This window comes from Myripristis murdjan, chromosome 22 (assembly GCF_902150065.1).
Source record: "Myripristis murdjan chromosome 22, fMyrMur1.1, whole genome shotgun sequence".
In the NCBI taxonomy this organism is placed as follows: Eukaryota; Metazoa; Chordata; class Actinopteri; order Holocentriformes; family Holocentridae; genus Myripristis; species Myripristis murdjan.
In genome coordinates this window covers 18,070,254-18,096,066 of record NC_044001.1, presented here as the reverse complement: position 1 = coordinate 18,096,066, position 25,813 = coordinate 18,070,254, and the positions used below count along the sequence as shown (strand labels likewise).

At 42.3% G+C, this 25,813-nt stretch overlaps 3 protein-coding genes across 3 annotated transcripts; 2 read left to right on the top strand and 1 right to left on the bottom strand.

The window, feature by feature from the left end:
* Positions 1 to 983: 983 nt before the first annotated feature.
* On the bottom strand, positions 984 to 12,081 carry coq6 (coenzyme Q6 monooxygenase). Its single transcript, XM_030044529.1, has 12 exons — positions 11,697 to 12,081; positions 11,085 to 11,219; positions 10,253 to 10,311; positions 6,879 to 7,005; positions 5,517 to 5,647; positions 5,310 to 5,417; positions 4,927 to 4,989; positions 4,722 to 4,829; positions 3,607 to 3,809; positions 3,239 to 3,354; positions 2,388 to 2,554; positions 984 to 1,826 (listed from the first exon to the last, which is right to left on the bottom strand). Exons 1-12 carry the CDS (start codon positions 11,896 to 11,898, stop codon positions 1,797 to 1,799), a joined length of 1,449 nt encoding a protein of 482 aa, XP_029900389.1. The 5' UTR covers positions 11,899 to 12,081; the 3' UTR covers positions 984 to 1,796.
* A 208-nt stretch (positions 12,082 to 12,289) lies between these two features.
* fam161b (FAM161 centrosomal protein B) lies at positions 12,290 to 16,882 on the top strand. Its single transcript, XM_030044919.1, has 9 exons — positions 12,290 to 12,366; positions 12,735 to 13,002; positions 13,089 to 13,627; positions 13,960 to 14,285; positions 15,523 to 15,644; positions 15,729 to 15,896; positions 16,005 to 16,104; positions 16,191 to 16,366; positions 16,613 to 16,882. Exons 1-9 carry the CDS (start codon positions 12,309 to 12,311, stop codon positions 16,692 to 16,694), a joined length of 1,839 nt encoding a protein of 612 aa, XP_029900779.1. The 5' UTR covers positions 12,290 to 12,308; the 3' UTR covers positions 16,695 to 16,882.
* Positions 16,883 to 19,551: 2,669 nt separating this feature from the next.
* On the top strand, positions 19,552 to 23,080 carry ngb (neuroglobin). Its single transcript, XM_030044676.1, has 4 exons — positions 19,552 to 19,676; positions 20,265 to 20,373; positions 20,522 to 20,641; positions 20,804 to 23,080. Exons 1-4 carry the CDS (start codon positions 19,579 to 19,581, stop codon positions 20,954 to 20,956), a joined length of 480 nt encoding a protein of 159 aa, XP_029900536.1. The 5' UTR covers positions 19,552 to 19,578; the 3' UTR covers positions 20,957 to 23,080.
* The last annotated feature ends 2,733 nt before the right edge of the window (positions 23,081 to 25,813 follow it).

The window sequence follows — 25,813 nt, the reverse complement described above, 5'->3', positions numbered from 1 at the left end:
TTACATGTTTGCTTCTTTATGGGTGTCTGATCTGAACTGTCTTACTGACCTACCCATTAGTGTGTGGAGGGTAGTTAAGAAGCAATACAACCAGTCATGGTATTTAGAGAATTTTGGTGCTTACTGTGGTCCTGGTGTGCACTGTACAGTACAGTGGAATTTTTGAAAATACTGGTTGCAAGAGATGCAACCGTTTTCTATCTACATGCTTGCAAATCGACCTTCTCTTTAAATAAGTAGTAAATTATTTTACACCACCAGGAAAAATCGTTTGCCCTTAGATGCTAGACAAGCATGAGACATCATTGGTAACAGAGTGGCTGATGATGAAAAAGCTTCTTTTCCTTCATCTTTGCACATAACACTTTAACTGCAGATATTGTAGCTAAGACATGATCTGTTGCTTTGGTGTCGTCTACAGAGTTGTATATATTCATCAAGGAGTGTTGGATTCACCACGACTCAGGGGGGCTAAGAAAGCATTGCAGAGAAATAATGTGTTGCATTGCTGTTGTATGTATGAAGTTGATGCCTGTATTTGAAAGTTCAGCCATGTATATTTGTTCTGTCTCCGGTGGAAAAGGTCTTATCAAACATGGCTAAATTGCAGTGCCCCAGTTCTGAACTAAATTTTAGACTAGCAATGCAAAAACCTGTCATCAAGGTTAGCTGGTGCATCCCACAACATCATTTACAGACATAAAAAAGAAAATTGCAAACAGAAATGTTACTTGTTAAACCCACAAGTGCTTGATTTGTTGGCATGTAGCTGGTTGGTTCAAAACACAAAAAACACTAAATGCTGTTTGTCATATTTTTCTTGTGAACTGTACAAATGTTTAAATAACTGAAAGATTATCTACTTATAAAGTATTTTAATACTCTGTCCAATATATCTTTTGAACATTCTGTGTAACTGCTCTCCAAGCGATGCCTTTGCTGTTTTTTCAGTATTCAACATGATAAATAACTACTGCTGTATATAACACCACAATGTAAACTTTTATTAGTGAAATACTATGGCTTTCACATTGCAAACAAAAACTTAATGCTGCACAGTTGCTCAAAAATGCCTCTATGTTCATCAGTTGAATCACCTGATGACTTATATATGTAAATTGTTTTATGAAGACTTTGTCAGTGAAATACGTGTGTACTATACATGTATGTTTTAATAAAACATGAAAAATGTACTCCTGTGTTAAAGTTTATACTTCTATATCAAGACAATGGTTCTCTTTAATCAGATGTTATAAAGTACACTCAGAACTCTGCGGTCTGAGGTAAACAATGTACTTCAATGTTCAACTTGAGCATAAAATTATATTATCAACCTCACATTTGACATTATCTGACTGCACACATCCAGCAACTATGAGATACAAGTGTTTTACATAATTGAAATGCATGAACAAACCATGGATAAAGCATTTTACAGTTCATGAACTTTTTTTCCCTATTGCAATACAGAGTACTGTGTGCAAAATAGTGAAGGCTTTAACGGTAATGTATCATTATTCCTCATAAGTCTTTCAGATCTGCTCTGGGTGCTTGTAGAGTGGCCAGCTATGTGTTGACGTGGACATATTTTGCACCAAAGCACATCGCTCAGATCAAAGTTGACAGATAGACCTTCCAAAAAGCAATGGCTCTGGTCTTGGTTGCTCAAGTTATACAAGCAAACACAAAGGAGGAAAATAAATCTTTATTAATTTACACTTTTACAATCCATTCAAAAAGTCAGTGTAGCATGTAGTAACTGGAGATCCACCAACAGCCACTGCAAGACAAACCCATCACTTGCTTGCAAATGCAATGATCTGCTCCTGTGGAGGAAAAAGTGAAAAAGATTGAAGCACAGGCTCTGCATTGGTTTAATCACGCTTACTAAGAGCACGTATAACTGAGCAACACAGCAAACATATATACAAGACCTGTAAACCGGTGAGCTCACATTTAATGTGGAAAAAATGTCAAGCTTTAACTTTGTGCCTCCATAGTGAAATGCCTTTACAACCAGTTACAGTTGCTTTGGTCTGAATCACTTAGTAGGGAATAAAGCCATTTCACATGAGTGGTCTGTAATAAAAGGGGTGTGAAAACACAAGCCAACACCGCTGTCCGCTGCCCCAGGGCCAGCCCTGCACCCCACCCACACACTTTTGGTAACACTAAATTTGGGGCTAAACTTAGATGCCATAGTAGTAGGTTCAGAACCATGGAAATTATAGACACTGCTGAAGTAAAGCTCCATGTAATCAGAAGAGAGGGTGGGGCCAGAGCGGAGGTGGGGCTTACGGCACGTTTGACAGGTGGCTGATGTTTGCCGAGTGACACTGCGGTGGCCTCTGCTTTCACAGCTGACCAGGAAGCCGGAGAAAACTTACTTTCAGCGGTGGGAGCATGTTGGTGGCCTGCAGACCCAAGGTGCGTAGGAGAACCACAGGGGCGGCGTTAGTGGAGTAGAGGCGTTTCATCAGGTCTATGGCAGCCATCATGGGCAGGTTGTGACGCTGGCGTTCAGTCTCATATTCTAACAGGTGCTGCATCGCTCCTGCACAAACACAACATCAGGCTTTAAAACACTGAGCGTGGTTTTCAGTGCTTTACTGCAAAAGAATTGACATCTTAAGTCATTTAGTCTCATATTCAATCCGAAAATAACTAATGGTGGGATGAAATAATCCCGTTCACAGAAAATGGTAAGGAAAATTATTTCCTTGATCCTAGTGGTCTGATATGCTTTATTCACCATTGTTTCAACATATTTATAACTATTCTCGAAAAAAAAATTAAACAAGTGAAACAGTGCTACAAATAAGTGGGATTATCTTAGCCCACTGGCAGATTTTTTTCACTTGTTTGGAGAAAAACAATATTTTAACACTGAATATGTTACATTTTTTTGCAGTGAATTTAAGGCTGTGTGCATCTTTCATGTGTTTTCTGCATTAAGTCAACATACGTCTGCCATGTGACTTCAAAACAGACCATACAATAGAGTGAAAAAAAATAATACAGTATCACATAACAGGATTTGCATTTTTATGAAAAGCAACAGACATATAGTTCTTGGCAGAATGGACAGAAAAACATCAAATAAATTCTAGAGGAGAAGCCAAAGCTTTTTATAATCAAGATCAACAGCGTGCGTTTGAGCTGGGGCTATGGAAAAGAGCTTAGGGGAAACCACTGGATATGGTTGCAGCGCTGGTGTCTGTTTAGAGCTCTCACTGACCCAGGTCCTTCCCGTTAAAGGCTGCTTGGCTGAGGACCTGTGTGAGGCAAGCCACATCCCCAAAGCCGAGGTTGGCTCCCTGACCGGCCAGAGGGTGAACACGGTGGGCTGCATCGCTGCAAACACAAACAAGACCCACGCCATGCAAACAGTCAACATTCAGCATTTTGTTTACGGTGTGGGAGCATCATCCTCTTGCATCTGGAGCACTTTACACTCAACTCTCAATTTGATAAAATAAAGAGGAGGTTAATGGGTATGAGCCACTGCTGGAATAGCTGATTGTAGGAACTTGCTAATCAATAAAAAAAAGATACAAGAGTTACTTTTGAATCAGTGAGCCTGTATTTTTTGAGTTACTGCCTTACCCAATGAGAGCAACTCGGTGTCTAATGTACTCTGATGCGTGGCCCATGCCCAGCGGGAACATGACCCTGCTCTTTGGGCCGATCCCTGCCACACTGGGGGGCAGCTGGCGGGTCGAACCAGCAGATGGCATGAGGACGGACAGGGCGCCGCGAAAAAGGGAGCCGGCCCTCTCAATAAACTCCGACTGGTTGTCATTACTCCACTGTGGGAGCAGAGGGACAGAGCAGACAGGTCAGGGAGACAGATCCAAGAGAGAACGAGAGGGGTCAGAGGAGAGAAGAAAGAAAACATAGACATTATCCTTTTGAGTGGACAAAGAAATTAGCTGACAAAGGAGCAAAGCTGAACTACAGGCCAGCGAAAGTGCTTTTTCCCCTCCCTAACTAACTGGTTTGGCAGGGCTTCGGGAGCTGGGCTAATTAAAAGAAGATGCCGACCAGGCCATGCAGTTGAATTAGCTCTGTTTGAAAAACATTCCATGCAGTAATGGTCGACACTGGGAGACCACAGGTTTAATTAGCAAACCAGGCCTGAAACCAAACGTGACTCAACCGTGGTGACCCCGTCCATCAGCAGGCCTAGTAAAAATAGCCAGCTTGGGAAAAAGGACTTTCTCCAAACATAAAAGATGGAGAGGTAATATTGTGCTCACGGTGCAATATTAACATTGTTTAGTGTGCACAAAACAGTGCCAAATCTATTTGTGTGAGCTATGAAAAAATCACAACATGAACCCATGGCATATATTTACACAATAATACAGATGTGTCACAATATCTTCTATTTTCTTGTCCTCAGTTTGCTGCTTAAGGTTTGTGGTAGCGGGGAACATTTCTCGAAATATCTTGTATCCATTTTGGGCAAATGTAATTCATTGCCTCAAGTTCATTGTTCCTTAAACTGTATCTAAAACATAGGGGGGATTGGATAGGGTATTCATTTGGTCAACTAATGACATAAGTGACTAATTTACAAGGCTACTATTCTTGCAAAAACTACTATAATTTGTTCCAGTTTTCATAGGAGTAAAGGTCACTTTTTAAAAAACATGACACTGGTCATTACACTCTAATAACAGTGGTGCAGTGCAGATGAAGTCAGGAGAGAGGCTTACAAAGGCAGAGTTGATGGCGTCCACGAAGCTCTCCTCATCCAGCTGCAGCAGCTCCTCAGCATGGCCGTGGCTGGTCGACCACACCAGAGAGCTCTCCGTGTCAGACAACTGCAATACACAGAGCGTGAGACTTTATAATAACCTCAGGTAACCTTAGGACATTCGGTAAGTACAACTTATAGAGTAAATGGTGGAGGTAATTTACCGGCAACATCGCGATGGGTCCTGTTGGGAGGAACCGCTGCCACGCCACAATGTTCTCTGTGGGCTGGGTCACATTAGATTTCATTTAATTAAACATTATAATGATATTCTGTGGCACATCAGTGTATAGATTTTGCTGATACACTGTGCATAAATCATATATAAAAACAAGTTATTATGATTGTTCCTGTTGGATGGAGGATTGATGTGTAATAAAAAATAACCATCATATGAAAATACTCAGCCAAGTAAATGTATGTGTCTGAAATTTTTGTGTGCATTGAAATCATGAATTAAATGAACATTAAAAGACAATCAGTTAAACCTTGTGTGTGTGTGTGTGTGTGTACACATATGTTGAACAAGATGCTCATGACATCATACCTCTGACAGGTGCAGCACAGCGACCACAGCAGATTGGTCATAATTCCATTTGACCGTTGGTATCCCCGCTTCCCGCCTCACCATTGAGTTTGGGCCATCAGCACCAATCTGAGAAGCATTATTTTAACCGGGTGAGAAAGAGGAAACTACTCAAACCAAAGTACATCATAAATTCGGTCTCTTCTCAGAGTGAACGTCTGAACTGACCAGTAGCTTAGCTTGAAGGGTCTCCCCGCTGTCCAAGGTGACCTGGACCCACGGGATGGAGTCAGCCGCCTGGTAGGACATAGGCCAGGTGTACTTCACCACCTTGGACCTGTACTTCACCTGCACGTTATCTGACGGACAACCATGAGAGAAAACTGGTGACTAAAGAGGCTGCAGAAAAGGAAAAGGTTGTGTTTTTCTCAAAATAGAATAACCCTGTCTCAACTGGTGCAACCGTTTTCTCACAACAAAAGAATCAGGAGCCTATGTCCTGCATATCATCACAGTTTGACATGCTAAATCAGTGCTTTGCTACTTTTCCCTTAAAAAAAAAAAAAAAAAACAAGAGAGAGAACGGTTTGGCTGCAAGGCAGTGGAAGATCTATAAACCACCTCATAAAACACCACTGGTTTTCCTCCCTGGCAGAGGCTAGCTGCCGAATCTCACATTTGACAATCTTCTTAATGGTCTTGGCTTGCCACATTGCATTGACTAATAGTGTTTATCTACAAGCACACCACGCCACACTGCACATGCTGCCAGCTTGCTGGGCTTTGCTCTAAAGCTAACAGTTTTCCTAAAATATCAGTAGGCGGTCATCCCAAACATGAAAGGATCCTGAATTATGTTTGCTCTTGCCGAATTGGAGCAAGCCCTATCCGCAGATCAACTGCTGGTTCCCGGACACGAGCGTCAAATATTGGCTTACAATGATTGGAAAGCAGAGTTACATCAAAAAACAGCTGGCGCGGAGCATGCTTCTCGTGCGCTGCATCTAAAGCATAACAACACCATGGCTAAAATGAGCAGAGAGGGAAGAGGACCAACGCGAGGCACATGAGGCAAAACGTGCCGTAACCACACATCTGTTGTTTAGCGCAAAATGTTGAAAAGCCTGTTTATAAATATGCCACTTTAACTGTCAAGCACATCGCGGAGCAGAGTTTTATTTGCAAACCTCACAAAAGTTGGTCTAATGTCAACAACAATACAGCCACTATACACTGTCAGCGCTTCTTAGGAGGCGGCAAAGACAGGAGCACATGGCAGCTTTAAATAGGTCACTGGACCACTCCACGTGTCTTCATGGGATGCCGGGTCTCTGCAGTGTGCAAAATGTGGTGCTTGATTGAAATAGCAGGAAAAACATGGATGGCTCCAGAAGCTGCAGTAGTCTTTAAAAACAGGCACTGGGGACAGTACAAATAAACAAAACGTTGGGACAGGATGGAACAAATCTGGTGGCATTAGCTGCCGCAGCCAGTGTCCATTAGCCACCTGGCACACGAACCAAGAGGTCTTATAGAGCAACAGTGCAGGGGCCTTTAAATTTAAATCATAATTGACATGTGTTTGCTTACCAGAAAGACTGTCCAGCTGTTTAGTGAGTGCAGCCACGATGATGTCGTTCTCCACAATGTATGCCATCTCATCCTGCAGGTTCTCCTTATCGAATGTAATCAGGGCATCTGAGCAGGCATCCCAAACCTAAATGAGAGGCCATTAAGCCTGCGGTCCACAAGTCTATCCTTAAGTGCATCCCCTTTCCCTATATATAGCTACACAGAGAAGCACAGCTTCATTGAACTAAACACATCAAAGTTGTGAGCTGCTGTCAGAGTTTGGCAGAGCCTGCATCAAACCCTGGGCCCGAAGGGTCACCAGCACCCTTCTGGCTGGACGGTTCACTTCAGCCTAATGGAGCTTTCTGAGGCAGCTGAAGATCAAATAGTGTTTTGTGATGTGGATTCTGAATACTTTTTTTTTTTTTTTTTTTAGAAACACAAATAAAAACTGACATGTTTGTGAACATTTTGGCAGAGTCAATATTTACCCATAAGTAAAAGCATCAGAACGAGATACAGTTTTCACCACTCAGCTTTGAAGGCAGCATTTGACTTGATTTGGTTTGTACAAGATTAATCCTCTCATGGGCTGTAACTATGGAGACAGACCCCATCATTCTGCAGTAATATGCTGCTGCACTACTTTTTTCCAACTTGCCATAAAGCAGGGGGATATACCCTACAGAAAACCACTAATGGTAGTAGGTTTGCAGCTTGTGATAAGCGGTTGGGAAGAAAGATTTACTGAGACCAACCCCAAAATTGTTTTGGCTTTTTTATGCAGGGGGAAAAGATACGAGTTTGAGAACACTGAGTCACTATGTCTTTTGCAAGATTTATACACAATCCTCTCCCCTGAAAGTGGATATTGAGGAACAGTCTTTTGAAGTGGGTGTCTCTTGACAACATCTCGCTCTCTCCTTATGCTGCATATTGAAACGGAGGCAATTAAGTTTGATGCGTTTTTTGTTTGATTATTTTCTTGGGTGGATGGTACTTAGAGCTGACCTACTTTCCAACACTATGCCTGTGATATATCCAGTAGGGTTCAAAGGTCTGAACTGAACTGTTTCTTTTCATCATTAATTATCATTAACTGTTCTTTTAACTAACACCAGATACTGTCCAAAATAATATGGTCCTCTATGCATTATTGTCTCTACTGCTAGTGCTCTGACTTTGAAAAATGTATTTTTCAGTCGTGTGTAACAACATCAAAAGATCTTAGTGAAGCAACTCAAGGCCAAATTGTGCTACTGAGAGTTAAAAAACTGTCAAAGAGCTCAAGTGAAGCTAAACCTGAAAGTTTGTCAAGGGACAGTACAACACACACTGGAGAGAATTTCCCAAACCAAGACCAAGGAGACCTGAAGTGACCATCTGAAGAACAAAATGTCCAACTAACATCCTAATGAGACAAAACAGCATCTGCGTCCAAAATATAAATCCCACATGAACAGAAAACACCCCAGACCAGTTAGTAAAAGTATAGATGACTGGCAAACTGTGGCCTTAATGGGAGAGTAGCAGGTTCCAAACCGCTTCTTTGATGACAAAATGAATCTAAACCGTTACCATGGGCCAAACAATACAAAAATTCACTGTTGAAAACTGGAAGAAAGTCTTGTTTAGAGATAAATCAAGGTTTGAATTTCGGGTTGTAACTGGCAAATTAATGTGAGGAGCCGGCCGCATGACAGGTTAATTTAACAGTGCACAAAACCTACGGTAAAACATGTTTGTGGAAATATTCAGGTGAGGGAAAGCTTTGTCTCTTCTATTGTTGGTGACTCTGATGGTGCAGCTACACACAGAAAAATAACACTGTACTCTGCAGAGACAAGCAGTTGTTCCCTCTGGTTTAAAGTCATGTGGGATTCATTTTCCAGCGGCACAATGAATCTTAAAACACACAGCGAAACACAAGGAAGAGCCTGAGGTGCTGACAGGGATGGCTTTCCCTCCACAATCACCAGACCTCAACTCCACTGAACATCCCTGGGAACATTTGAGGAGAGATAAGGCGACACACACAGCGACATTACGAGACACACTCTGGGAAGCTCTCCTGCAACAATGTGGATTCTCACATTCTGAAGACAAGAAAATAAAATTGCAGCATCGATGCCACACAGAATGCAAGCTGTGATTACGGCAAACCATTGGACACACCAAGCGCTGATACAAAACACCAACTGCTTTGACTTACAGTAGTGAAAAAGTTATGTAATCTTGTTTGACAAATATGCTTTAAATAAAAATTTGGGTTTGTTTTCTGATCTTCTTAATCCAAACTTCTCAGACCCCACTGTGTAGCTGGGATGCGACAGACAAGAGGCCAAAACAGCAGCAGCAAAGTTAAGGTATTGTGGGAGAGGTAGATCGCCATAATCATCATAGAGCGTTTCATGATGACATCCTAGGTCCAGAGAGAAACTGTGCGGTCGAGTGTTTGGTACACACCGACCACATCTTACAAGAGGGACCAAGCCTGCAACCACAGCTGTAAAACGGGTTCACTTTGCTGCAGACAACCGCTCTCCTAATCTTTCATCTTCTTCCCATTTTTCACATGAATCTTCATAATTAGAAGACACGGGAAAGGAGTACCAATTTTAAAACGTCAGAATGATTTATTTTTCATAACAAACATGACTTTAATAAATAAGCACTATGGTGTTTTTGGGTCAGAGAGAGAAGCCAGTGCCCTCGGTTAGCCAGGCTATGGTCTTTTTTTTTTTTTTTTAATATGTGTTTTGTGCCTTTTTGTGTTTGTGGTGCCATGAATTTTGCATGGTTTCAGAAAATGCATAAATCACAAAAAGGAATGAATAAAAACACCCAATTAAACCACTGTTTGCTATTTTAATATGAAACATTACATAGCCCAGTGATATGGCATTGTGTTGCAATGACTCAGGGGAAGCTGAATGTCACAGATTTCTCTCTCCCCTAATTGTACAGTGCTGTTTCGTTGGAGGTAATTGCTGGGGGACAGAAATACATATATGGCAGTAAATCAGACAGTATAGATGAGATTTGAGAAAAGCTAAACTTGCCTCCAAAGAGATAGATTTCGGGAAAGCCCGCTTCAACATAAAACATGCTATAGCCACTACAGCATGTTATTCTCACAATGTCATGAGTTGAAGTACGGTGTATGACCTTGTTTTGCATCTCTCTTTCCAGTCTCCTGTCTATCAGTGCTGTATGCAATCCTCCAAAGCACAGGGCATAAAATATTATGATACAATAATATATATATATGCAAAAAACATCCTTTTGTTACATCTTAAACTAAATTAGTTTGTTTTGTAATGTTGGCTGATGAATGATAATTAGTCCTCTGTTGCACAGATAATAAAGCAGTGAGCAGAAGGTCAACATACCTGCATCTTCTGATAGGGCTTGCACCTCATACCTGTGATGTGATCCCACGCTCCAACACCTGAGCGAGCACAAAAACATGTTAAAAATTTCACTGAGCAAAGCTGTAAAGCAATATGTCTCACGTAATTCTAATCGTGCTCCTTAAGTGAAAACACAAGTGTGTGCGATTTAGTTCATCTATTTCTGTCTACACAGTAGAAGAGAATGAATGGGATTAAGTCTGAGCAGGTCAGGGCAGATGTTGGCGGCAAATGGGCCGATGGTCATGCCGGATGTGATTTAGTAGTGTGACTGTGTCTGCTCTCCCCTGAAAACTAGCTAGAGCCAACTTTAAAAAAAAAAAAAATGCTTAGAAAAAGAATACACAGAATTTTGCGACTGGGTGGGAAGGATGAAAACTTGGCTTTCACAGCAGTTATCTTACATTAAAATAAGTGCCATAAAGAATCCAAGGTGACATGGATCCCATCAGGGTTAAATGAAGCAAGGTATGATCCCTGCTAAGCCTGGGTGACTGGACAGTGTCTGATCCCCAGCGTACTTTGTACCATTTATACAGACAAGCACCACAAATAGGCTTAATCACAGACAGGAGGCTGATTGCTGCAGCAAGAACTTTTGTCAGTGGCTAAGATGAACTTTCCTTTCGCAGTGCAAGAGCCCATTTAATTGTGTAGACTGTGAAAAAAAATTAACATGACAAATTAACCCATCCTTTACACAGTTTCTCACTGAATGCTTCATTGAATACTACGATACTACGTCCCTGCCTGTGGTCATTTATTTGATAGTGCTGTTTCTGTGTCTTGGTTGCATGAATGTATACTGTACCACTGAGGAGGGTGGCAGAGCCGGGGCTGATGGAGCTGACTCTGGTGCTGTAGGTGTCTGAGACTTTGTCCATCACTTTCTTGTTGCCTGCTTCAAGCAGCAGAATCTTCTTCCCCTTTAAGTTGGGCTCCATGCCTGTCAGTGCAGCAAACATAATGTCTATCTGCATTCAATCATTATATGTCATTTGGCTTTCAACTGCCTCAAGCAATGAAAATGACAGTAGTTATGCAAGAGTAATTCCCAGCAATGTTACTGGAGCAACCCGCGATTTAAACTTTGTGGTGTGCCTGGTTGTGTGTTTACATGTGCAATAATTTTAGCATTCCTGGTGTAATGAGATTTGAGGCTACATGTTCCTGTTAATTACAGCTCCCCACCTTTGGGCACACATCAGCATGTGCACATTTAACAATAAATAAGTTCCAAATTCCAACTTAGAGGGTGCATAATTGCATTGTTAAATATTTTAGTAGGTTTTTAAGGAGAACGTATAGGACAGGGTGTCTCTGTCCCTGTGGGGAAATAACAGATTTTGGGGAAGGAGGACAACAGTGCCTCTGACAGCTGGTTTATAGGTCAGACAGCCAGTGGTGGGAGGGCATCACTCACCTAAGGAGCACGCCATGGCGGATCCAACCATCCCTCCTCCGGATATAATAACATCATACACCTCACTCTTGCCAGGATCACTCACATGTTCGGTGCACACAAGTCCCCGGCTGATGGTTTTAGCAGCAGGACAGTGTTTTACTGCGATGTAACAGCGGCCAGCTCCGTTCAGGGCTAGCGTCGCTTTAGTGAGCTTGTGCATTGTAGCGTCCCCGGGCGAAACGGGACACACCCGGCGTGTAAAAACACAAGTCCCACTCTGAACTTGTTCTACCTAACCCGACTGCCAGACGTTTCCCCTTGAATATGCCCTATGAATAACAGCTGAGTCTGTTCTGTAATCCAGCCATGTTTAGTTGACATGCGTATCAGAGAGCAAACGCTTCCTGCTTGTTGTCCAATCAGAGAAGACGGCGGCGGCGGCAGCTAGCAGTGCTGCTTGTGTCCACAGACGGTGCTAATGCTGCCAAAAACACAGAGTAAGTTCATGTAGAAACCTGCCTCGTCCTCAAGACTCACAGTAAAACACAGCAAGGCGTTCGGTTCAGTCAGCATTGTCAAACATTACCACAAAATATGCTCTAAGTTAGTGTAGCATGTCAGTAAATATGCATGAAGGCTACAGCGCAGGAGGATAACGTTACTTCCTATTTCACCCACTTACTGCCAGGTTGGTTCGAGTACTCTGTTGTTTTCCACTTCAGTTTGGATTAATTGTGAGTTATATGTTGTTTTTTTTAAACGACTGAAAATCATTATGGAAGTTATCTACATGTATTTTGCCCGGAAAGCGACATTATTCAACTTCCATTAGCGATGTTGGGGAAGCGGAGTCCTCGTTGCCATGGTGATATGTGTACACAGGCTGCAGCTGCTGTGATGTGCGCAGCTTTGTATACTGGAAAGACTTTGAAATACAAAATAGGGGTATAACATATCTATTTTTGTTGTGCATGAGTGAACCACCATGCATGGGCTTGATGTGTGCACAATTCATCTTTCATTAAATGATTGTTTTGTTTTGTTTCGTCTGCACAGGGGTATGTTTAGTGCAGGGTTTTTGTGCTAGTAGTCCAGAGCAAAGCAGTATGTCTTTGGACCCTGAAACCTTGCTGGAGGAGAGGCTCAGATCAGAGCAGAAGTTCCAGCAGCACCTTGAGGCCCTGAGAGAAGCCCTCAGGCAGCAGCTGCAGGAGACAGACAGGAGACAGAGGGAGGATCTGGACAGGAGGATTCATCAGAACTCACTCCTCTCAGGAGACACAGACAGAGAGTCCCATGTTGGAAAACAAGACCATCAGAACAGGTATATTGCAACTTTTTGTATCTGTTAAGATGTATTCATGTGAAAGCTGTTAAGTTAAAATCACTGTATTGTTTTCTTGCCAAAAGATATGGAGGCCTTGGGAGATCTAGTTCTACATCTGCCCTGACCTCGGGTAAGGAGACTTTACAACACCTCAGACAATTAGAGAGAGCCAGTTCATCCTCCCCAGTGTGGGTATCTTCAACAAAGGGGCAGCACTCTGTCAGGACTTCCAAGGAAACTGTTCGAGAGACACGGCAGCTTCAGCAGCAGGCTCTATCAAAATCACAGCTGGCTCCTGAAAGCAAAGAGGAGGAGGGGGCAGACGCCGAGTGCCAGAAGAAGTTCTGTGCCGTTCCTGTCCCCGGCCATGTGAGCCTGCCCCTCTACCATGAGATGATGCAGCTGAGGGAGAAGAAGAGGAAGCAAGGCCATGAGCAGAGGAAGGACTTCCTGCTCTCCACGCAAAAACCTTTCAGCTTTGAGCAGAGAGAAAAGGAGAAAAGGGAGAAGCTGATAGCAACGTTTAGCCAAATTGCACAGGATCAGAAATCCAATGCTGCCGCTGTTGGGAAGGCTCTTCACAAAGTAGTAAAGGACTCATCAGTTTGTGAACTTCGGAAAGGTGAGCTGATTGCGTGCTTTCGTCTGATTTGGTGATGCTGCCAGGTGGAATATCTGCTGTAATGCCGCAGTAATGTGTGAAATTTCAGGAAAATCAAAAAAATCAAAATCAAATAGCATGATATCTCTGACTAAATAACAGAACAGCTAGAACATATATTTGCATCACTTGATTTTACACTTGATGCTATACCTGAGACATGATGTTATGGTTTCCAAAATCCTGATGATACCTGGTCTGCACATATCATGTCATAATGCTATAATGCCACTAATTTCCTACATAGTGACACAATGACAGCTGCTGCTCTCCCTGTCTAACATTTTGTCTAGATGAGGAGCTTTGCACTCAGACAAAGACACAGGAGACCTTGAGAAGCTCCACAACGCCACAAGAGACTCCCACCCAGCCTGGTGGCCCTAAACCTCGCACTTCTGAGCACACCAAGAACAAAATGCTGGCCTTCCTGAACGAGAAGCCGAGCTTCCAACCAAAGATCAACCAACAGGTCCCTGATTTTGGCCGGCTGCACAAGGCCCTACAGACAGAGGCGCAGAGAAAGACAACGAGCAAAGATGGAACAAAGTGCCAGCCTTTCTACCTGAGGACATCAGCTCTCTCCACAAGGCAAAGCAGGACAAGCCCTGAAAACTCACAGGTTGACCTTATTTTTATATTTGTCTTATATTTATCCTGTCATTTTGTTTGATATCTTTATACAGTCAGCAACATTTTAATACTTTTCTAATGTGTATCAGTTTTTTCCCTTTCTTTTTTTGCTTGAACTTTTAATTTCCCTGTCATATTGATTTATAACTGGTGTTGAACTGAAACAAAATATCTCATCCTTATATGTAAAAGATCAAGCCTGTCTCTGTAGAGGAATTAAATCAAATCATAAAATGTATGGATGTCTTCAAAGCACCACGACCTGATGGTTTACCTCAGACTTTTACAAGACTGTTTTAAGTCTTTCATGTCTTTCATGAAGCAAATGTGTCTGACACCCCCATCCGCAGACATTTTATCAAGTCCGTATCTTCCTTTTGCTTAAGGGAGACATGGAGCAACTTGACTCGGGTTGTTATAGGCCCCTCAGTCTTTTAGAGGGCAGATGAGGTGCTCGTCAAGATCCTGGCTCTTCATCTTGAAAAGGTTCTTCCCACTACCGTTTCATCAAGCTAAATTGGCTTGATAAAAACAGATTTTTATCCCCCAGGTTTGCACACTGTGTAATCTCAGATATCCTTCTGGCCACAGTGCTCAGCGCTCAGAGGTGCTTATCCCACTAGGTGCTTGAAAAGGTGGGAGTTCCTCTTCTCTGTTCTTGAGAGGTAATGAGGGGTTTGATGAAAGATTTATTGCATGGGTTGTTGTATGTCTCATCTCTTGCATCAGTCCAGATCAGGCCCTGCAGCTAAAGAACTGTGAACATGATGGCCTTGAAAATATGAAGGGTGTATATACCGATTAGAGTGCCTGATATCACAGCCATAAGATCAGTTTTCTAATTTTCAGGTCCATCCCTAAATGTTTTGAAATCCTTTTGGGTGGAGGATATAAGGATAGGCATCACTGAGTAACAGTGGGCAGATGCCTTGGAGTATGTTATTACAGCATAAATCTGTAATAACAGGTATAACCAGTTAAAATCTGTAAGGCTTTGGCCAAATGACTGAAATTAAAAATAATTCTTGGTTATCTTTCAATGTCAATTAGTTGTGATGGCAGTGAAAATACTCTCAATTTAGTTTGTTTTTTCACAACTTCTGTTTTGTTTCTATGTTAAACACTTGTTTATATCCAGGTTTGGACTGAGTTTCAGATTCAGTATTAGATAATAACTCTGGCTGGTAGCATTTAGACTCTCAAGTGTTTTTATTTCTCATTTTCAGGGACCAGTAGTCAGCAGCCATTTAAAGAGAAGCAAATCATTTGGGGGCTTAACGTCACTATCTGAGGACACACTCCCCACATACATCACAGACGCTACAAGGAAGCGTTGGATGGCCATCAGGTGAATCAGAACTGACTGACGTGATTGTCGAAGTTGAGACTGTGGATTAGCTGGATCAGTGTGCAGAATATTGTTCTTTTACAGAAAGTCACTGGAGCTGAGGGATAGCAAGAAGCAAGAGAGTGCAGATTGGCTGGAGAAGTACAAAATGAGGTCCCACGCCATGAAGAAGGCAGTTGCTACCCGCGCAAAGGTGTTGGACCCACACAGCAGCTTGAAAGAAGTGTGTGACCACAAAATCCAGCAGCATCGGTGAGGCTGTTCACTCTCCAGCTTTGCAAGGTTTGCAGCTAACATTGCAACAGCCACACACCTCTGCCACAGTAACCCATAAACCATAATCCTGTCTGTGATATGCAGGGAAGCTGACCTACACAGGATGAGAGAGTACAGGAGAGAGTTACGGGACATGAAAGCACGAGTCACCGCACGTCCTTACCTGTTCGAGCAAGTGACACAGGTAAATGATACGGTAATTTAAAACATTACATCACACTGCAAATCATACACCCTTCCAGTTATACAATGTTTACCTTTTATTTCCAGAGAAATGCCAAGGCTCATGTAGAAAAAGCATACAGAGACAAGCTGAGGGAAGTAGGGTTAAGTGAACATTTTGTTGAAGCGAATGGAAAAACAGCTGAAGTAACGTCAGAAATATCCCGACCTGAGGATGATGAGGATGTGACTGACCACGGAATTGCAAATGGCATTCATATCAGGTAGGCAGAGGGAGCTTTTTTGTTTTGTTCATACACTATGTAATACCACTGTGTCCGGCAAAGTTATGAATAGCAGTGGTACTGGAAAGCCAAGGACTTCATGTGGTTTGGTCATAATGTTACATTACATAATTCTCTGAGTTTTGCCCTGCAGTTTTTGGTGAAGAAAAGACAAATGCTGTAGCCAAGCAAAAGTTCGATGTAATTATAATATAGCCATTTTCTAACCCAACATGTCTGATTTAGGGAAGAAAATGTAGACTACGGGGAGAAAATTGAAGATGTGGAAGAAAAGAGCGTGAAATCCAAAGGGGAAGAAATGCCATGATCAAAAAGGTTGAGGCGGCATGGAGTTTTTCGTGGCCTCTCTGCTAGAAAACAACGCTGTCCTCAAAAGTGATTCATGTCAAGGCTAACTATATCTGCCAAACATTTGACAGTTCAAGATTTGCAGCTCTAAATTATGAAATTGCTGAACATCTGGACATTAAAACAGTGGATGTTTTAAATGTTAGGCTTTACACTAAATAAATGAATAAATTATTCATGCAATAAAGTAAGAGCGTGAGTAAGGTTTGAAGTATTGTATATATATTTTTTTATAAGTAATTAAGATTTTATATGTTTTAGGTTTTACCATAATAAAGGTTATGCAGATGTAAATATTTGACTGCATGATGTTTCAAACACAAACTACAAAACATTGGTTGTTTTTTTTTCTATGAAAATATTTGCTTGGGAATATGAATATTGCAACATGAGGATGATAAACATTTGGTTCAAAGGCAAAATTAGAACACAAATTTGGCCTCTGTGTGTGTCACTTTGGTATTGTACTGTGTCTAAATCAAGAAGGCTCTGATGGGTATATGAAAGCAGCAGTAATCATACACTGCTGAGGTGTTAAAACTGTCACACTGCTTAGTTGTGTTTTATTTAGCCCTGTTTGAATAATCAAACGAACATGTTTTGAAATGGACAGGTCCCATAAGGACAGCAAACATCTGAAATGGACATTTCTCAGATGGTTTGGTCGAAGGCCCAAGTTATTTCTAGAGCCACACTGCCACCTAAATAAATAGCCCTCACTGTTCATCTGCCATCACAAAGAACATTTCAGTGGCGTGGTCCAAGCCCATAGACCCACATCAAATAAGTTTTTACACTGGTCTCCACTATGAGCTTGTGCTGAGGCAGCTCACTGCCAGGAATTCGAGAGGTCATTTTTTTTTTTTTTACTAACCACATGGAAATGTCTGAATATGTACATAAGAAAATCATATTGAGCCGGCTGCATAAATGTACTTCTCCCAGACAGTGCCAGTTATAGCAGAGGTCCACACTATAGCAGGTAGGCTGACCATGGGGCTACAGCCGGTCACCTTGGTGTCACCATGGAGACCAGTTCATTCTATATGGTTACTTGTCATACTGTCATAGGCTTTGGTGTCATAAACTGAAGTTATTCAGGTAAACGTTTGCATGAGTTTATTTACTTATATTTCAAATATCACATTCAAATGGCATAAGACAGTGTAGTCTTAATCTATTAGTGAACATTAACCTTCATGTATCTCTCATTCAATCAACCCTTAAACACCCTTTGTTGATGGTGTGGTTCTTGCTAGTGCAGGAAGAGTTTGTCCTGTTAGACCAGAGTGCAGCCCTGTAGAAACTGACACAAAAAGATGGCTGTAACCACATTTCAGGTATAAATGTATAAATGAGATAAACATATTGTAATTATTTGTCTTTATAAAGAGGTGGGCTGTGGAGAAATTCCCAAATCCTGTCACACATACTTATATATAATGGTTAATCAAAGATTCCCTTCCTTGAGAGCTCCAACATCACATGACAAAGCTTCAAGGGCTCCATCCAGTAGGGTTGTCATGGGAACCATGCATCCCTCCCCATGCTGCCTAGTGGCCCTTGAGGAAAATGCTGTGCACCTCTCATTCCCTGGTGCACGCCTGAAAACAAAACCAATCTCACCGAATCTGTCGCAAAACCAGCTGCATGAGATAATGTCCAAGGAGCAACCTGCAGCCACAAAATGACACCTGACGCCTTTGCAAACGAGCTGCACAGCAGAAATGTGGAGGCTGAGCATGGGAGCAACACATCTCATTTAGATTAATGAGAGGCTGTGTGCTTGGCCACCAAATATTATGATCAAGGTGTTTGAGGAGTGGCCTTCCTCAGCAGATGAACAATATAATTTCACCAAGGTGGCACATTCAGGTCTCTCTTTTTTTTTTTTTTTTAGCCACTGTACAATATTAAACTTCCCACACATTTAATTCTGAAAATGCATGGGTTGCACATCTAGGCAGCTGAAAACACCCTGAAGTAGAAATAGAGGCCTCAACTGGCTCTGCATCACCTCTGTCTGCAAACAAATCATCTACTTAACTGTAGCCTACATCATTTTATACTTAATTTCCTGAGAGTGCAATAATTTAATTCTTCTTTGCAATCAGTGCACTATGACCAAGGGCATAGTGTTTAGGTGTGTGCTGTGCATGCTATATGTGCACAGCGCTATATGTGCATGTGGCGTCCTCTTGTGTTCTTGCCCTCAGTTCACCTGCAGGAGGAGCTGTGGCTCGCTACAGCCTCACTGGAGCAAAAGAGAGAGATCCCTCTTTTTCTCCTTCAGTGGCATGAATAATATCCCCAGTGCTGGAGAGAGAGACAAACAGGGAGGGGGCGAGAGATAGCAGTCAGTGTGACAGATAAGAGCGTGGCAGAACTTGTCTCCCTCTGACTGCACCGTGGGCAGGGGAAAGAGAGAGCAAGTGCATCAGGGTGTCAGGCAAGGCTGCTCCCTGCACACAGAAACACACACACACACACACACACACACACACATACTCACACACATACAGACCCCTCAGCCTGGCTGTATCAGAAGAAGTTCAGAGGGAAGACTGACCTAACTAAGGTACAGTATGCCTTGTGTGTCTCTGGCCAGGAATCACATCCTCTGTAATTGTGTCCCCCTCTTGATCTCTAACAGTGCTGGTGCATCACTTCTCTTGCGCTCCTGATGCTCCACTTTGTTTTCCAGGTGGGCTGACAGAAGTTTCCTCTGTGGATTCACTTGAGTGTTATGGCTTTCTTCAAACTGAGCCTTCTTCTTGTCCAGTAGAGGAGTTGTTGTTTTCTCTCTAGAAGAAACTTATCTCGTGCACACAGCCTGAGGGAGGATGGAGACGTTGACAGGGAAAGACAAAGAGCTGATACGAGGCAGCTGGGAGAGCCTGGGCAAGAATAAAGTTCCTCATGGTGTGATCATGTTTTCCAGGTAATGCTCTATATACTCATGGTACTTTTTTGCCCCAAAAGTTACCTGTAAAGCAACACTGCCTCTCAGGCTATGGTTGTGATTAGGGTTAGGGTAAGGAAGCGCTGTCTTACAGGCAACATCTGGGGCAAAAAAAAAGACAGGCTGTATACATTCAGTTCAGATAAAACAGTAAAGTGACTTGCAAGGAGAAACCAAATATTTCATCTTGTTATTCTATGCACTTATCCTTTAACTAGCATCAATTCAGATAGCATTCTCACCAAAGTGATGGATAGTGCTTGTTTTTTTGTGTTGTTAGCTGATAGCTGCAGTGTTAAAATATTTAGCACAGGTGTGGAAAGTGAATCAAGCCGGATCCTTCACTGCACACTTTCACCATACAGGGACCGGAGGCTTGACTTGTTGCTTGGCGACAGACTGCAATAATCTCCAATTTACTTTGAGACAGCTGCCTCTAAAACAGGCACTAGAAGAAGACGTTTGTTGATTTACAATTTCTAGATTGAATTTGTGCTTGTGTGGATGTAGGGCAACCCATGTCATCTGTTTACACCTATAGAATAGTGTGGTATGTGTCTGTTGTAGACTGTTTGAGCTGGACCCTGCACTGCTCAGTCTTTTCCACTACAATACAAACTGTGGCTCCACACAAGATTGCCTCTCCAGCCCTGAGTTCCTGGAGCATGTCACCAAGGTGAGCTCAGTGCACCACAATAACCACTACGGTTACACAGACGATTAAAACTATTAAGTCCTTTCCACGCACACTTCTCTAAACTCATGCACGCCCGTGTCTGTGTATATGTGTGTTTCTGTATGTGTGTGTGTGCATGTGTTTGCAGGTAATGCTTGTGATTGATGCAGCAGTCAGCCACCTTGACGACCTTCACTCCCTGGAGGATTTTCTGCTGAACCTCGGGAGGAAACACCAGGCAGTAGGAGTCAGCACCCAGTCATTTGCTGTAAGATGCTACATTTGATCGCACAACTCTGAGTCCACTCTCAAAAGGCGAATTCACAAATCTGTCATCTGTGAAAAGCGTTTTTGCGTGTGTCATGACGGTCATGCGCATGTGTTTTGTTGTGCATGTGTTTGTTTGCTTGTTTGTTTTGGAATGCTTTAGGTGGTGGGGGAGTCCCTGCTCTACATGCTGCAGTGCAGTCTGGGCCAGGCCTACACGGCGCCCCTGCGTCAAGCCTGGCTCAACATGTACAGCATTGTAGTAGCAGCCATGAGCCGTGGGTGGGCCAAGAACGGTGAACGCAAAGCTGACTGACACGACACGCACAGTGGGATCTGCTGAGCAGCTTGCTGTCAAATCACTCAACGTGGTTGCCATGGAATAAGGTTGTGTAACTTGCAGCATTGTGGCTTCGGCTGCTGTACATTTGCTCTGTGATTGGGATCACATAGTGTAGCAAATGTATGGTGTGGTCACACTTTACAATATCTAATGATAGTTGGTTGACCGGTGATCAGAGAGTTTAATTTCCTGGCTGTGGGTGTTAAAGCTACCAGGCGATGCTGCAGAGATGCTGTGGGGATCAATGCCAACCGGCTTTGGACCTTCTCACTCTTTGGACCTGTAATCTGTGGTCCTCACTTTGAAAAAGAAGCATAACCATTCAAGTTGCTTTGTATATAATGGCTTTGATATATCTGCTCAAATGATAACAATGACTGTAGTGGTCTTTGTGATGTAAATTAAAAAGAGCTGGATAATTACATTTAGGCATCACATACTGCTCAAACTGTGATGTAGCCAGCATGGTCAGCTCGTGGTCAGACTTGGACACAGTTATCCTTCATGCATTATAAACTTTGGGGCAAATCAATGTGATTTCACTGAAAAAAAAAAAAATCTTGCCACCTCATACAATACCACACTCGGTTTTTGATTAATATAAGGCAATCACATACAATATCAAAACTCATTACATCTCTTTCATTTGTGTGTGAATTCAACTCTAAACCTAATGATAATAGCTAAGTTTTTTTTTTTTTTTAAATGATATTCAATATACTGACAGGAACTGTTATACTCTCTGATAGCTTTCCTCTGTGATCTATGACTGTTAAGGCGTCCATGTGCACCTTACTTGACATGGTGTTTGATGCCCTCCTCAGTAGAGGTTGTGAACATCTTATTCTCCTATTACAATAGGCATGAGCCGACTGTTACACTCTAACTAATAGACTGTTATATTGCCTTTAGAGTTTGGATGTAAAGGGCATCTTGAGAGATTTACAACATCCTGCTTATTCAGTTTTCAGCCATTGTTAGTGTGAAGTAGTTTTGCTGTACTGTAGTAGCTTATCTCAATAATGCTTGTTAATGTTATTGTTCATCAGGCTGCAAACATAGTATTACTTTGACTTTAAAGGTCTGACAAGAGCAGCCTGTATTTCAGCACCACTGCATGGTGAGCTGAAGCTGAAAGTGTCTATTTGTTTTGAATTGTAACACGAGGACACTAATGCTGATTTTCCCCACAATTTATTCGTATTAGACAACATAATACTTAAATACTGTCTGCTGAGATTGTCAAATATGTTATTATTGCTGCTATAACACTGTATGGATCATCCTCAGTTGCTATTTACATTTACTGTCACGATGCCAATAATTTAGCAACGATATGCCAAGTATTTGATAATAACACCATACAACTAGATTTCCAAGCTGCTGATATGTGGTTATTATCGCTTTAGTCTGAGTTTACATTTATAAAGTTTATTTTTGTATTCTGAAATGTATCTGTAGTTTTAGGAGTAGTGGTTTGCCAAATGTGAATTATACCTTTTGCTTTAGGTTTCGACCCAATATGAGACAACCACTTAGCGTGTGCTGTGAGGAATATTTATAGCATCAATTTGCTGCTGTCAAAGTAGCAAATTAGCACAAACCTGACAGTTTTCATTTAATTAGAGTAATGGCTGTATTATCCACTTCTAAATGTACAAGCTCCGTAGAATGAAGACTTAGTTTTTTATTGAAATATTTCATCCCTGCATAGTCTGTTCAATCTGTACTCTCCAACCCACAAGTGTAATGTTTGTTAACTGACTGTGTAGGTGGTATATTTATAGTGATTCTTTTCCTGGTATCAGTACATGGCCCTATGCAGGTTGTTGTTCTTCTTGTCTCTGTTTTCAATTAGCTCAGAGGAGGTCTTTTTGGCAAGGCATGACTGACACCTGGCATGTTATCCTTTCAGCATCCAGGTCTGTACATATTGGGTGTGTCAATGTCTACCTCATCATATCAGCTGCTACTCAACAGCGATGACTTCACCGTAGTTATCCTTCAACCAAAAACACCCATTTGACAGTTAATGCAAGAACTCAACCTAGCAGCTTGTAAATTGGATTCCACTCTACACTTTATATTATAACATGTTGTGTGTTTACTTGAGACTAAATAAAGTGATATTCTGTGGATATTTTACTGCTAAAAGAGGTCAGTGTGTTTTTCTCTCACATTCAGAGCACTGATAGCTGATAGTAGTAACGCAAGCTCAGTGTTTGAAATCAATCATACTCTGCCTGATTTCTCTGCCTCGAACAGCCCATCCCCTAGCATTATGTAAGAGCCATGCTCTGCCTGGCTCATTCCCCCTTGGCTACAGAGATGAGGGAGACTTCAGGCACATCAGCCCACTTATTCATGCAGCTGCACAATGTTGCATTATGATAGTTTCCAGAATTCCAGAAACATGCCATTCTGCCCCTATAGTGCTGACTGATTTATTTTTTCTTTAACAGTAATAATAGAAAAGCACATATTAGTACATGGATGCCAGTTTGTGCATGTCCCACAGCCAGGACACAATGATGAAGGAAGTGGAGATGGAAAAGGCCAGTTATTATGTCACTTATATAAATACACAGAGAAGTCACATATACAATTTGGTTGTATCATTGTAACAGTCACATCCATGGGCTGGCTGTCCGTTCTGCTGGTTGAGCAGTGGCTGACATGGCCCTAATCTGTCTCTCCGTGCTGCCAGCCTTTTCCTCACTCTCCCCGTCCCATTGAAAGTCTGCTTTATTTATGTTGGCGCAATGCTACGTCTCCTGTTTTAGCCTACGGAGCAGCACTGCCTCCAGACTTGTCTAGTCACAGTTTGGGGCTTCATGAAGTCTCTGACCTGATCTCCGTGCAGGTCACCAACCAACGGATGGATTGTGGCAAGATTCAATAAGCCACTGTGAATAAATGGCTACAATATGCGTCCATTTCCCTCGCTGCGCCTCAAGAATAGCCGTATAGCCCTGCAACCTTACCTTTAAGTGTGTGAGGATTGGCTATGAAGGCTGTCCTCTGGAGAGGAGTCTGTGAGAAAAGACAACACACATTATTTTTAGAAAGTCTGCAATGTGTTTTGGAATGAAGGGGGGGGATTGAACATCGCCATGGCAACTGTTAAGTGATGGTCCAGAGTGATGTGTGTGCATGTTTGTTTTCAGTGAAGGAAGAAAGCGAGGCACTTCTCAATCACTCAGTCACACTAAATCATACTGGGAGAGGGCAGAGGAGTGGACAGGGCCAACGCTTGCTGACCAAGGCTAATAAGGTTAGTCCTGATGGCTCTCTAGGTCCTGCAGCCTGGAGGCACTTGATCACTGAGACGAGTCTGCCGGCTCCACCACCAAAGAAACCGGCAAAATCGAAGCAGCCATAGCATTAAAACTGATCTGTGTTTCTCAGTGGCTTCACAACAGTCGCTACCAACACAAAGTACAGCCAACAGCCAGTTACAGAGGTTCAGATGGTCCGTTTTGGCAGATTTAGTATGTCAATTTGCCCAAAAAGTCTCCACAAACAAATCTGATTGTCACTGTGTAAGCCAGTACAGAGGACCCACTTATAGTTACACTGAGGTTGTTTGTTCTGTTGTTGTTCTCTTTTGCAGCATGCCGTCCAAACATCTTGAAGGTTTTCAAGTGTATCAGCTATGCAGCCTTGACCACATGTTCTGCAGTGGCCTTATTTTGCTGCATTAGATAACTGTTCTTGACATTTTTTATTGGATACGAAGTCAGAGGTATTACATGCCACAGATGTTTAGTTCTAAAAAGGTAATCCCCAAGTGGCACGTTGTCTCCCAAGACCTTCAGATCTCCACTCTCGGTTTCACAACAGTGTCCAACCAAGATCTTTGACTCAAGCACACTGCAAAGTCTATGGCTTTCAAAACTTTTTGCACATTGACAGCAGAGCTCTGTCAGGGGCAGCTGAGAACATGAATACACATTAAAAATTTGTTGAAAGAATACACAGTGCTGTGAAGGAGAACAAAAGTTGCAAATATGTTTTTTGCTACTACTTTGATAAATGATATTATGCAAACACCAAGCAACACCAACTGATTAAGCTAAATTTGCATGTTCAGACAAACCCATGAGGGACTGACAATATGGTTGCTGCAGGAGGTAGAAACATTTTCTATTCTAAGCATCTGGGCAGGAGAAAAGAGAGCGGTGTGCCACACACCCAGAGGAATTCACCTTTCACAGAGAAGCATGCTCTGAGCAGTTGCCAGGGGTGACAGGGGAAAAATGTCATACATTTTTTCTCTCTTTCCTTTTGGAAATCTCTGTAATGAAGCAACATTGCCTGTAAAGGCAGGTATAGTTATTTTTTGTGTTCTTGTTGAACCCATGTGGAAAAAAACACCTTTCACCCAGTATAAGAACCTACTGCTAATCTAATGTTGCTGCTGCTCCCTGCTGTGAACTGTGCTGGCTGGTGCTAAAGCAATTAATTTCCCCCTTCCATTCTCTTATGAGGCTTGAGGGACCAATGAGGTCTGCAGAGTTTACCGAGACTCGTCCTGAGCCTCGTTGATATGCAGACACACTGCTTCAAACAGTGGGATGACATGGAGGTGAGTACCTGCATTTATTAGCCGTCTGTTTGCAGTCCTGGCTGGGCTCTGTTAGATCAGGCTCTCTGGTCTGTGGAAAAAGGATTTAATTTCTAGTCCGATCAGGGGGAGAAGCTTCATAATACAATTCAGAATCATCATCTCAGTAGCAACACCTTCCCAGATTTTGCCTCTCATGGAACAATTGCTTGTCACATTTTGTGTAATTTGCACAATTCCTGAAGGCACCAAATCAGCTCATG